General features: G+C 53.1%; 1 protein-coding gene across 15 annotated transcripts in view; it reads right to left on the bottom strand.

Annotated features, from left to right (window-relative positions):
* The window catches only part of GRIN1 (glutamate ionotropic receptor NMDA type subunit 1), a 39,169-nt gene extending 28,265 nt beyond the window's left edge, over positions 1–10,904 (bottom strand). For 10 of the 15 annotated variants that reach the window (XM_065036144.1, XM_065036145.1, XM_065036151.1 and 7 more), the window contains exons 1-2: positions 10,498–10,903; positions 7,180–7,314 (exon numbers count right to left, since the gene is read on the bottom strand). In XM_065036144.1, the coding sequence (XP_064892216.1) occupies positions 7,180–7,314; positions 10,498–10,755 (393 nt within the window). In that variant the 5' untranslated portion in view covers positions 10,756–10,903. Of the gene's footprint in view, positions 1–7,179; positions 7,315–10,497 lie in introns of all 15 variants that reach the window. The other 5 variants (XM_065036152.1, XM_065036149.1, XM_065036148.1 and 2 more) reach the window with 4 other exon arrangements.
* Positions 10,905–12,981: the final 2,077 nt, after the last annotated feature.

Here is a 12,981-nt window from a genome sequence, read left to right as displayed (position 1 = left end):
CTAAACATAGATTGGTTGGGTCATCGGCGAGGGGGTATCTCGGGGACCGGGCAGGTTTGCAGGGACAGGACGGGGATTGCAAGGCCAACGATGAAGAGCAGCAGTATTTGGTAGACCTCTGGGTTGCACGCCTTGAACTAGCCGCTGGGACCCACACTCCTTTCTCCTGGCTGAGAAGCAAACCCTGGCTACAATTTTGTACCTCTCCAGTTACTCCAGCACATGGTAGAGAGGTGTTTTGCTTTGTGGTCTGTAATTCATGGTGAAGGAATGCCTGTCCAGCAAGCCACTGTCTGCAACATTCAGTGCAAATAGAGCCTTTCCTCTTGAGTTTTTGAAAATATTACTGAGCAATGGACATCAAAAAGAAAATTCATTCCATTCAGAGATTGACAAGGAGCAGCTGCAGGTACATGCGGGTATATATTAGTTATTTGTCATGAGGGAAGTGCAGAAAAGCAGTTTTATAATATGCTGTTTGGCTGTTTCTAGGTCAGGCTGTTCTGCAGCAGCACACAGAGGAGGCAGCTCTGGACTCATGCCCCAGCAACCGATCTGATTTGGTTAAATACATCATTATGGTTGGATGATTGAGCAAGAGCAATTCCAGACTAATTAAGCACAGCACTCTTTGGGGAGCAGTTGGACCAAAAGCTGTAGCTGACAGAGAGGTTTCAAAAATGCAGCTTTTCCAAAAGGCCCTAGAGTCAAATATTAGAAAATGAAAGTGCTTATGCTCAGCATGGACGCTACTTGACACAACAGCTACGTGCTGGAGGGAGGCACAAGTCTGAGCAGTGGAGGACAAAAAGGAAAGCATCGTAATATTTCTTTTTTAAGACTGAGATGGTCCTCTGGACCAGACAGGGGTTGTCTAGTCCTGCTCATCCAGGGACCTGACCCAGCATGGGTCAGAAATGTCCCAAAGGGGCCAAAGCAATTCACTCTGGAAGAGAAGGAGCATCATGTCCACCATGGACCCACGCAAGAGGAGTGGGCAGACCAGATAATGCCTTTTCCTCATACTCAACATGGTGATAAAATCAAACTGAACCATGCAACATATAGAAAATACTGCAAAACCCTGTCGTGATCAGGTCTCTGCAGTGGGACAGCATGTCTGTTCCCCTGCAAAACACAGAAATGATGGAGGCAGCAGCAAAACTACCGAAGCACTGGAAACAACTCCTAATTACTGCAGACTGAGAAGAACTGTGAATGCTTAATCGAAGGAGGAAATTAACCTGGAGAGTCCTGACGAGCATCTCAGAGCTGCAGTTTTGTATGATTGATATGAATGTTCCTAATTAAACCAAGAGTAGGAGAAATGCAGCTCACCCCACAAGCCCAGTTACTAATCAATGGGGTTGGGAAGAACCCCGCAGGGACAAGCAATGGAAGGACAACCGTGGTCTCCACACCAACACGGTGCTCAAGCTCTTTGGAGTCAGCAGAGATGCCCAGGCAGCTCCAGGTCCGGCTGCACAGCTCAGACCAGGGACACACAGGGTGGGCCTGAGCGATTTTAATCCCTGAGCATTTTAACTGGTTTAACAAAATCCAGGGAAAATGAAAATGGAAACAGAAAAAATCAGAGGAGAGATGAGAAGATAAATGAAAAAAGAACAGAATAGTTAATTTTTAAAAAATCAGAAAAATACAGGCTAAAAAAAATCAAAATTCTAACTTAAAATTATTTAAATCCCTTTTTGAAATGAAAACATCTTTAAAAATTCCATATATTCTATTAAATTACTTCTAGTTTCCCAGCTAGCTTGCAAAAATTCTGTTTAAGCTGATTGTGGCTTTCTTAATTTTTGTAAATCTATATCACTAGATTCAGATGAACAAATTTTCCTGCTAAGTTATTGGAGAGCGACTTGGTTTAACAGTTCAGGCAAATTTGCTTTCCGAGGTGGTGTCAAAAGGGTCATGGACTTGCTATGATGGTGTCTCAGGTCTCGGATTACACAATTGTTATTTTTAAGTAGGATAATGAGGAATAAATTATTGCAATTGCTGAGTCTAGATTGCAGGATGAGCACTCACATTCTGTGCTCACCTTCTGAAGCACCTGGAAAGACCAAACTTCTCCACAGAGCCCAAAGATTGGCAGAAAAATGAGAGTAGAGTCCCCGAAAGGTTAATGAGTCCAACTCGTGATGTGCAGAAGCAGTTGGGCATCAGGTTTTATGTGATTTGATAATCCCCATCGCAGTGTACACAGTGACAGGTCTCTGGGAAATTCCTCTGGAATCCAGCCCAGAGCTGTCCTGGCCAGGGACATGGACACACAGGGCTGTGCTGCAAAGCACCTGGATGCTGTGATTTACACATCCTAGTTAGTCCATTTTTAGGCAAATAACTGGAATAAATTCACTCATTCCAGCTGTGCTACTCACCAGCACTGTCCCTGAAGCTACAAGTGCATTAACTCTGAGCTGTCATGGGTCATGACCCGTTCACCTCCAGTCAGACACGCAGCAAAAAATGCTCCTGATTACAAATCAGCAGTTCACTTTGTAAGATGTTTTGCAGGACTTGCATTATTTGCTCTCCTTCCAGTGTGCCCGCTGCCAGACAGGAGGGCAGGGAACTGCTGACAGCAACCCCGAACCGAGGAACAGCCTTCTGCAACATCTTCCTAGTGCCACCAAACCCTGGGTCCTCGGCCCTGTGCTTCCTCATTAAATTCTATTTCAGCCAAAAGTAAGTAAATACGGGTTGGGATGGAATCCAGGCTTCAAATTGGAGTCAGCTCAGCAGAAACCCACAGGGCTGGAACCTAAATGTGTGGGGAGGGAATGTGGTTCTGAGGATGGGGACATGTGCTGGGTCCAGTATCTTGGGAACCACAATTTATTAGTGGTACTGACTTGGTTGACATGAGTACGTATGAAAAGGGGCTGAATTTGAGTAGATCATGTCTATGTGTGAACACGTGTGCAAGTAAGGACTCTGTGTGTGCATAAATGTGAGCACATACACGTGTGAGTGCCTGTTGATGGAGCTTGTGTGCACAGGGGTTGTGTGGACGTATAGGGAATGTGCAGGCATGGCTATGGGGCTACCAGGTAGTACTAGTATGCCCATGTAAGGACCATGTAGAGATCCGAAACTGAAAGGAGTGATGTCTTCTTTACCTCTATCTGCCTAAGGGCTCATCACAGCTCACTGCCCATGGCTGGTAGAGTAATTTCTCCTACAGGCTTGAGGAAATGTTTCATTGCCTACAGAAATCACGTTAACAGCCTCTCTTTTAGCAATACGTCCCAAAACTGAGGTGTTTTGGCATTTTCAAGATCAACAGAGATCTAGAATACACAGTTCCTGATAATGCAGCAAAAATCACTAGCTGAGTACAGAAAAGAAACCTTGACCTGTGACCCCAGGGAACGATCCTGAGCTGCTCTGCCCAGCCTGACCACACATGTCACTGACCCCCCCAAAACACAGCCTGCCCGCTGCCCCCCAGGATAGCTGCAGGCATGGGAGGGAGCTAAGATAGCTCTGCCATAGCTTAGACATGCATTGGAAAGGATTTTAGTGGGGGCAGACGTTTGGGGAGCACAGGCACAAATGCATCATCTGCCTTTCCTCTGCAGTGCATGGAGGAGAGGACTTGTCAGCCTCTGGGGAACGGCCCAGCACGGCAGCAGCAGCTCTATGGAGTGGTGGGGCTGCTCTGTCCTCCCAGCTTGAATCCTGAGAGCCTGTGAAAGGCTCTCCTCCGCTGGGATGAGGGGGCTCCATCACTGCCACCAGCGTGGGCTCTAGCCCCTCATCCACTGTGACACACCACAGGCCACCCCTGCGGATGGCTGTGCTGCTCAGTGGGGACCGTGAAACCCATTCCTGAGGAAAACATCTCCATGTCCTGTTAAACAGCCTCTTCAGTCACTTCAGGTGCCAGTGAAGGAGTCTTGACCCTGACCTCAGTTGAGGGGAATCACTTTTCTCCCCATTTTCAGTGCAGCTTCCCACACCACTAGTACCATTTGTGCTGAGCATTGGTCACTAGTAATAAAGAAAAATCCTCCTCTCAGTGAGCAGTAACCCCCAGGAGGGCATGGAGTAATTATACTGAGACAAGGAACCAGAGGGAAGAACCATCCCAAGGCCCAGGCTGGAGAGACAGAGAAATAGAGAGACAGCCCTCATTTCAACTACCAGGACCAACTGCTGGACATTGAAATGCCTCTCCAAGTGCAGAATGACTAAGCTCCATTTTCCACCTCTTTCAGCAGCAGAGCAGGTCTCACTTCAGAGCCACCCTTGATCCCCTAATGCACCACATCTCTGATGGGTGGATGGTGTGTGGCTCAGCACATTGGGGCACCCAGCATGTCCCTTCATCCCCATCACACAGGTGTGGTCACACATGGTGGTGATGAACAGCACCAGACCTTCCCCGCTCTTGAGCTGTACATGTCCCCATGAGCTTTCCTTTCACACTCTCAGTGTCATTTCCTATCTGTCATATTGTGAAGAAGTCAACGTCATCTCAATCTCATTTTTCTGGCTGAGATGCGAAGGAGATAAAAAACCCCCAACAACACATGGGGAACAGAAGAACTAAAGCACTAGTCTGGCCTGTCCGTTCAAGTAGCCTGGCATGGGAAAGTCAGAGTGTGATTTTTGCAATGCCCCATCCACGAGGAGCCCATGAAGGGCTCTCCATAGCAAGGGGCACTAGGAGCAGATGGGTACGGCTCTGCTGCCTTGACCGTGAGACCATCCTCTCCCCTCCCACAGTTCCACGCTTCCCCCGCTCAGAGGTGGCCAGGATTTCAGAGACACCCCCACCACGCAGGCAGGACTGTGCTGAATGACGTGAGGATCTCGGTGGAGGAACAAGTAATGATTTCATAAGATGTAGGCAGAAGGAGGCCAAACAAAGGCTGCCAAGCTGCCAAGTGCTCAGCTTGGTAGCTGCAATATACCGTTTCTAGAACAAACAGTTCTTTGAATACCAGGAGCAGTAAAGCTTGCTTCCCTCAAATGGCTTTGTTGAAAAACTGGCTACAGCTTGTGGACTGCTGTGCTCAACTGGAGATGCTTTGAGAGCATCAAAAGGTATTGAGCACACCCGTCTGTGCTGAGGCCCACACCTTCCTCTTGCTGGCAGCTTAGTCCTGGGAGGACCATAATCAACTCTGAGACTTCAAACCCCCTGCGAAATTTAGCTAAAATTGGCTGATGCCTTCAAAACCAATCAGGGGCACACACACAAAGTGATCTTACAAGCTTGTTTCCATAGAAACTAAGCTGAAAGATATAATTTCCTGAATTAAAAAAAAAAAAAGGCAAACTGATCACTGGAAAGCAAAAAGGGAAGCAGCTGAATGTCAGCCTGTCCTGCGCGGGCGTGCAGAGCCTTGCACCATCCTGTCACTTGCCTTCACACCCCTTTGCTCTGCTGTCCTACACTCCACTCCCACCTTTGCTGTCCCCTCCAGCTCCTGCCTGTCCGCTGTCCCACCCAGTCCCTACCTTTGCCCCATCTCCTGCCTGCAGCTCCCCGCTCTGCAGAGACCTCAAAGGCCTCAGGCCCCAGCTGTCTCGTGGGACCAAGCAGGAGATCTCAGAGGGGTGAGACACACACTGTGGTGAGTCTCTGCCAGGCAAGTGCACCCCACAGCCCTGCACCTGCCCAACACCCCCAAATATTCCATGGGGAGCACCTCCCTGCCACTGCAGTGGGTTGCCACTGCCGCAGCGGGCTGCTCCTCCAGCTCTGAGTGAGTCAGGTGGTTTTTATGAACCACTTTTGCAGAAAACATGTTTTAAACAGGAAAGCAATGGCTGGAGCAGAGTGTGCCAGGGAAGCTCCCACCCCCTCAGGGTGAGCATGCAAATCCAGCACAAGGTCGTGCTGGGGAAAAGGTGGCCAATTTGCTTTGGTGAGCATGGCTCTCCCAAGATGGAGCTGGACCAATAGCATGTAGGGTCCCTTCTCCCTGCCATCATGTGCACTGTGACAAGGTCCCTCCTGGTGACATGGCTGATCCGACCCATCTCCTCCCCAAGGCAGCACAAACTAAATTCCCCCTGGACGTTTTCTACCTGCTGCCCGCCCTCTCCCCAGGTCTGCCAGCTCTGTTATCATCCCTTTCCTTCTAGCAGTGCCTGATGAGACCACAGCAGGGCATGTGGGTTCTCAGCCCTGCCTGCCACCATTGCTGTCACTGTCATGGTCTTGGCTTGCTGATTGTCCCACTAGGGTTTTACTGCTGCTGCTCCAGTCCTGCGGCTGCATCTCCGGGAGCCTCTGCTCCTCCCTCCTGAAATTTGACTTAATTTAGCATGTAGGCGGAATGACTATTTTTGCACTGAACATTTGCATTTGTGAATATTCACATTTTCCAAGCAAAGGCCGAATCGTGCTTCAAAACAGGGCTGATCTCACCCACTAAACTTGTGCACCTGGACTAAAACCTCCACCAAGGCTGCAATGGCATGTGGTCTGCCTGGCTCTGCTCAGCTGCTCCTTTTGCTTTTACTCATCACAAAGTGTCTCTGCAAGGTGGTCTGTGAGCTGAGCACCAGTGGGAGAGCCGGCCACAGCCCCAGCTCATCCCCCAGGCCAGGGCAGGACCTCATCCAGCTTGGAAGTCTCCGTGTTTCCACAGGGACAGCAGACAGAGGTTTGAAACACTGGAATTCGAATCTTTCTTGGGTGCTGAATGTCATTTAAAGCCTCGGGATAAATTGTTAGTCAATTCTATTATCTCCCCTACCAATATCACATACACCCAGAGAACTGAATGCAAGCAAACAACCTTCACCCATGGAGAGCTCCTGCCTGATGCTCAGGCTCCACGAGGATCCTCCTGCCCCTTTGCAGCCCCCCCTGCACCCAGGACCCCCCGGCTGTCACCAGCGAGCAGAGCAGGAGTTAGTTGGTGCGTTTGCCTTGGCTGAAGAGCAGCGAGCCCAGCAGCCTGGCAGAGAAACGCTGCAGAAATCATCCAGCACTATGTAGGTCAACACTGGCAGCTGTGAAAAAATAATGTACCGGGGAATGTGGGAGAGAGAGAGGGAGCTGCGGGTTTAACTGGATGGACAGACAGACACATAGAGAGGCAGGGTAGTGCAGACATCATTAACCCTCCTGATGGGCACTCTTGATTTACATCACACGTATGAGGTACTAGACTAGAAACATGCATCAGTTACCTTATCAGAATATATAGACATGCGTGTTGTCAGACCAATGACAGGAATCCTGTAGAAGCCAGCTGTGTATGATACGGGTGTTGGTGTTAGGTGATCGTTGGGAGCAGGAGGGTGACTAACTAATATTGCATAGACCTGTAGGACAGGATACACGACACAAACATTATTTCACAGGAGCACATCGGCCATCGAGTGTGATTTTTTTTTCCTTTTTTTTTTTTTTCTGCAATGTTAAACAGTCCCACATTAACATGATATCAGCATTCAAATAGTCGGGAATGGAGAAGCAAGGACGGCAGAGGGGAGCAAGGGGAGCTGTGCCGCGGCTCGGGCTGCAGCCCGGGCGGAGGTGATGGGTCTGCTCAGGGTTATATCTTAATGGAAATGCCGTGCCCAGACGCTCCGCTCGCTAAACTAATAACTTTCATGGATTACAGATTAAAGGGAAACATCTCCCTTACAGTCACACTGTGTAATGCGATTTCTTTAACCACACATTTAATACTCAGTTGTAATTCCCCTCCGAGGACTATTACAAACAAAGTGGTCAGCTGGGACTCAGAGCAGGGGAAGGAGCACAGAGCCACCGAGCAGATCAGCCATCTGGCCCCGAGCAGGCAGAGAAATGAGAAAGCTGTGGGGGCAGTGGGGGCAGGAGCTGGGATCTGCCCTCAGCATGTGGGGGCAACAGGGAGCAGGGGATCTGGGTTGTACCGAAATGGGGAAGGAGGATCTCGGCAAGATCCTGCTGCTACTACAGGGCTGGGATTTTGGTCTCCAGCAGGATCCTGTTTTGTGTCAAAGGAAGAGGAAGGAGCTGGATCCTTTGTTACACTAATGCCCTTTCACAGCACAAGGAATGTCCCCAGCTGGTGACAGGTCTCTGGCTAGGGTGAATCAGTGCAAGGACTTTGATGTCTGGGAAAAAATAACATTTCTTCCTCCTCCAAGCATCTGTCTGAGCCCCAGGACATGCTCTGCACTTGGGCTGGAGGAACAGCTCTCCAGGACAGGAGAGGACGATGAAGCATGCCTGGGGCAGGGGACCTGGGGACTGGGTGGGGTGGGAGGAAGGTAACATCCTGCCTGATGTTGGGTGGGAGCAAACTGAAGGTGCAGAGAGAGCTGGGGCAGGAGTTGGAGACCCTGCTATGGGAGAAGGGAGGAATTGCTGGGGAAGGAGCTGAGGAAGTCACCTGGGGAGGCAGGAGGGGCGTGCCCTGCACAGGGGTGCCCAGTGCTGTTGCTGACACAGGGTGTGCAAGGACCTGCACCAGAAAGGCTGTGGGGCAGGACCAGGCGCTGGGGGAGGCTGGGGGCTGGGTGGGGGTGAGGGCTGTGCTGCGCCATGCAGCAGCTGACCAACAGGAGCCATTTTGCATGCACGGGCTGCCAGCCCCTCCTCTGCCTCGCAGCCCCCTGCTTGGGCACTGCACCAGAGAGCCGGGTCTAAGGGTGGCTGTGCCCCATGCTGGGACCGTGGGGCTGGAAGAACCCCTGTTGGTTGGCACAGTGTGGCCACCCCTCCACACCCTGACCCCAGTATCCGCAGCTCCTTCTGCACCCTGACTTAGCTGCCCCCCGCGTCCCACTGCTCCCACAGACATGTGCCAGCACCTGCCTCCCTGCACCGGCCCAGGGCTCTCTGGGGTTTGCCGTGGGGACAAGGCTTAGAGGTGACATGAACACAGGCATCCATCAGCTGCGTTGCTCAAATGGAGCTTTGGCTCAGCAAGGGACCCAACTGAGCCCTGTCCCTGCTCCCTGCCAGGCAGTGGGTATCTTTTACAGCCTGCGCTGCGCTTCCTGCCTGGCTCTGCCACCATCCCCAGGGATGTCTCCAGCCATCCTCCATCTCCACATTGGAAGCTGAGCTGTGAATGTGTCAGCTCTGCTTCGCTGTGCACCTCTGGCCTTACCAGCTCCCTCCCCCACTTTTGGCTTTATATGTGCCTAGGTGCATACATGCATTTATGTGTGTGTGTCAGGGCATGTGAGCCTCTGTTGTGCAGGTGTTCATACAATTTGTGTGTGTGTTTGTACCTATGTGTGGGTCCATGCATACCTTTTGCATGTGCATGGATGTGTTTTAGGTGGGGGTGGGCTTGTACCTGCCTGTCTGCCCACCTGATGGCCTCAAGTGGGGGGAATGGGGCTGGTGAGCTGGGCTCAGCACCCAGAGCACACACAGGAGAGATGGGGGGCAGCCAGGCTGCACCCACCACTGCTGCAGATTCCAGCTGCTCCCCTGTGTGCGCTGAGGGTGACCCACAGAGACAGGAGGTAGGAGCGCACTGTGCTTGTGTGTGCAGGTACGTGTGACGTGTGCACGGCGTGCTTGTCCACGGCTGTGTCTGTGTGAGTGTGTGCATGCAGTGACTACATGTCTGCAGTCTCTGTTGGTGTGTGCCAGTGTCTCCTGTGTGTGTGGCAGTGGGTGTGCTTGTGTGCCTGCTTCATGCGTTGTGTGGTGCTGGGGGCCATGGTGCCGTGTGTCGTGGGGGTGTGTGCAGCTGTGGTGCACAGTCATGCAAGTGTGTGACTGGGGGGATGTGTGCAGAAGGGTGTGTGTACAAGCATATTGTGTGTGTGTGTGTGTGTTCACAGTGCAGGCAGTGGGGTGTGTTTGTGTGGCAGTATTTGTATTTACGTGCCTGGTGTGGTGTGTGCTCATGGATGCGTGTGTGTATGGCATAGCATGTGTGCAGCAGTGTGTTTGCACACTGATATGAGTGTAGGCATGCAGTGTTCTGCATGTGCACCCACGTTTGCACAGCAATGCATGTGTGCACTTGCAGGGAAGCCCCAGCGATATGCGAGTGTACTGTGTGTGTGCATGCACGATGCTCCCCACAGTGTGTGGGTGCCCGTGTGTGCACACAGCATGTACACATGGAGCTCTGTGCGTGCCCATGAAAAAGCGTGTCTGTGCATGGTGCATGCGTGTTGCTGTCTGCACACATGGTACCGGTTGGGCACGTCTGCAGACCTGGTCTGTGTGTGTGAGCCCGTGTGTGCCCCGGGTGCCTGTGTGCAGCTTGAGGTGCATGTGTGAGCCCGTGTGTGCCCCGGTGTGTGTGCGGGTGCCCGTGCAGCGCAGCGTGCTGCCCAGCAGCTCTTACATAAAGGCTGCAATGCGGGCAGCGGGGCCCCGGGGCAGGACCCCACTCGCCGCGGCTCTGCCCGCCCCGGGGGGTCGCAGCGGCCGGGGCCGGGGTCTCAGCGGCCGCGGGAGCGGTGGCTCGGCGCCCCTCAGGGACAGGGCAGGGGGTGCCCGGCGGTGGCGGTGGAGGTGGGGGAGTCGCCGGCCCGGGGTACCTGGCTGGAGATGAGGTCCTCGCAGACGGAGAGGGCCATCTGGATGGCGTTGGGCTTGTGCGTGACCGAGGTGGCGTTGAGCTGGAGCTTCCAGGTGCCGTGCCGCTTGTTAGCCTGGTTCACCGCCTCGCGGAAGATCTGCTCGTGCTTCTTGGTGCTCAGCACCGCGCCGATGTTGACGATCTTGGGGTCGCAGCCGGCTCGGGCGAAAGAGGAGGAGAAGAGCAGGGCGAGCAGCAGCAGCCGCATGGTGCTCATCCACGGGCGGCCCGGAGCCCGCCGGGCCCGCCCGCCCGCTCCCCGCCGCCGCCGCCCGGGGCCGCCCGGCTCAGCGCGGCCCCATGCGGGCCCGGCCCGGCGCGGCGCGGGGCGCTCTCCGCGGTGCTGAACCGCCCGCGCCGTTCCGCGCTGCTCCGCCCGCTCCGCTCCGCCCGCCCCGCGCTGCCGCAGCGCCCGCCCCCCGCCCGCCCCCGGCCCCCGGCGGGACCCCGCGGCCCCGGGCGCTGCGGCAGAGCCCCGCCCGGAGCGGTGGGCGCTGGTGAGGGGGCGGTTGTGCACACACACCCCCCCGGGCTCCTGCCGGACACCGCGGGCGGCCGGGGAGAGAGGCTACGGGCCGGGGACTGGAAGTGTCGCTGGTGCAGGGGGTGCAGCGCTGGTCTGAGGCTGAGCCTCTGGTTGCAGCGGAGAACGTCTCCTCGGGGTCCGACTCTGTCACAGAATCGTAGAGTCGTTTTGGTTGGAAGAGACCCTCAGGATCATCGAGTCCAAACGTTGACTCAACCCTGGCACTAACCCGTGTCCCTGAGAACCTCATCTGCGTGTCTATTCAACCCCTCTAGGGATGGTGACTCCACCACTTCCCTGTTCCAATGCCTGACAGCCCTTTCTGGGAAGAAATTCCTTGCCACCTGTGTCCATTTGGGATCAAAGTATTGCCATTGCTTTGGGAGATCTAATCACACCGGTAAACCAGGGTGTTCCCCAGGCATAATCACACCACCTTGGTGGGTAAACCAGACACTTCAGGACTTGTTCTCTGGAACAAATTTTCCCAGTTATGCACCATCTCTGAACAACATGCTTCCCCAGCTCTGGAGAGTTGCTTGTGACATGAATGCCATGAGGGTTTGTGTTTCCTCTAGAGTTGGAGAACCCCTCCTTAACCAACTCATCTCTTGGGCTTAGACGTTTAGCAGACACTCAGTTTGAGTCCTTGGCTTCACTCTGTCCGTCCAGACAGGGCCACCACTCCTCTAGACACTGGGTCACAAGCAACTGATCATTTTCCTCCATTAAGTTCCCCATGACTCCAGGATATGACCTCAAGATCTGTCTGCTGAGGAGATTTCTTGGGATTCTCTTTATCCATTTGCCCCTGGGCTAACATTAGCCTCTCCCAAAGGAAATGGGAGCACAACAGCTAGTGGCCAATGTCTGGAGTACAGTCCAGCTCCACGGCTGAAAGGGACTGAGTTTCACGCCTGGACCATGTCTCTTCCATTCCAGGGCCTGAGGGGTGAGGTGGCCAGAAGAGCACATGGCCCCCAAAGCTGCCACTTTGGCCTCTTCAGGAAAAGCAAAGCGCTTGCAGACAGCGGCAGGGTGTTGCTTTGTAACTGCATGGGACAAATGCCATCAGCCAGCCCCTGTATGCCAGCCAAGGAGAGCACAGGCTGAGCACTGCAGAAGAAAAATCACCGGAGATATTTTTACATGAGCCATTTCTAGGATATTGCCGCAACCCACCTCTGTGCTTGCTTGCAACGTGAGTTGAAGCAGAATTTTCTTCCCCCAACGCAAATTTTCTCACCGGCATCTCTGAAGTGCAAGTTGCCATGGAAACCATTTTGTCTGTGTCCCATGTTGCACACATGCACTCAGAAGAAGCTACAGAAGCAAAATGGCCGTTGTGTAGTGCCGCAGGGTCTCAGCATATGAGGGACTGCTGTGCTCCATAGCACCCTTCCAGCTACGAGACCCTCTCAGAGAAGGTGCAGACAATTGCTTGGGAAAGCAATGAAACCCATGGCAGTTATGACGCACTCGGTAAGAGAAGAAAAATGGCCCCACCTTGCCTTAACTCTTGCAGTGCTTCAGATGGAGCTCCACACTGATCCTTCTATGCTCTCAGCACAGGCTTCCAGACGTGCTTTACCCTTTTCAGTGTCACTGTGTCATTCTTGCTCCTCCACACACAGACATGGAGGCCTTGTGGCACTCATGGTGTGGCTCTGTCTATCCCAAGGGACCCAAATGCTGTCTTCAAGGGACAGAAGGTGCAAGTTAAAGAAAGTTGCATACATACCCTTAGACTGCACACAGTTGACTTTGTCCCTCTTCTCTGCCTACCAGCTACATTTGTAGGAGGTTGTTTGGGAAGCAAATGTATTGAAGTGAGCTATGCGGACCCAGACCCTGGTGGGTGTGATAGCAGTAGAATAATAAAGGTAAGACCTGGCCACAGCAGGGGTCTGAGCAGAG

Source organism: Columba livia, chromosome 19 (assembly GCF_036013475.1).
Source record: "Columba livia isolate bColLiv1 breed racing homer chromosome 19, bColLiv1.pat.W.v2, whole genome shotgun sequence".
In the NCBI taxonomy this organism is placed as follows: domain Eukaryota; kingdom Metazoa; phylum Chordata; class Aves; order Columbiformes; family Columbidae; genus Columba; species Columba livia.
Note: the sequence above shows the minus strand (reverse complement) of the source record. Positions and strands in the feature narration are given on the sequence as shown.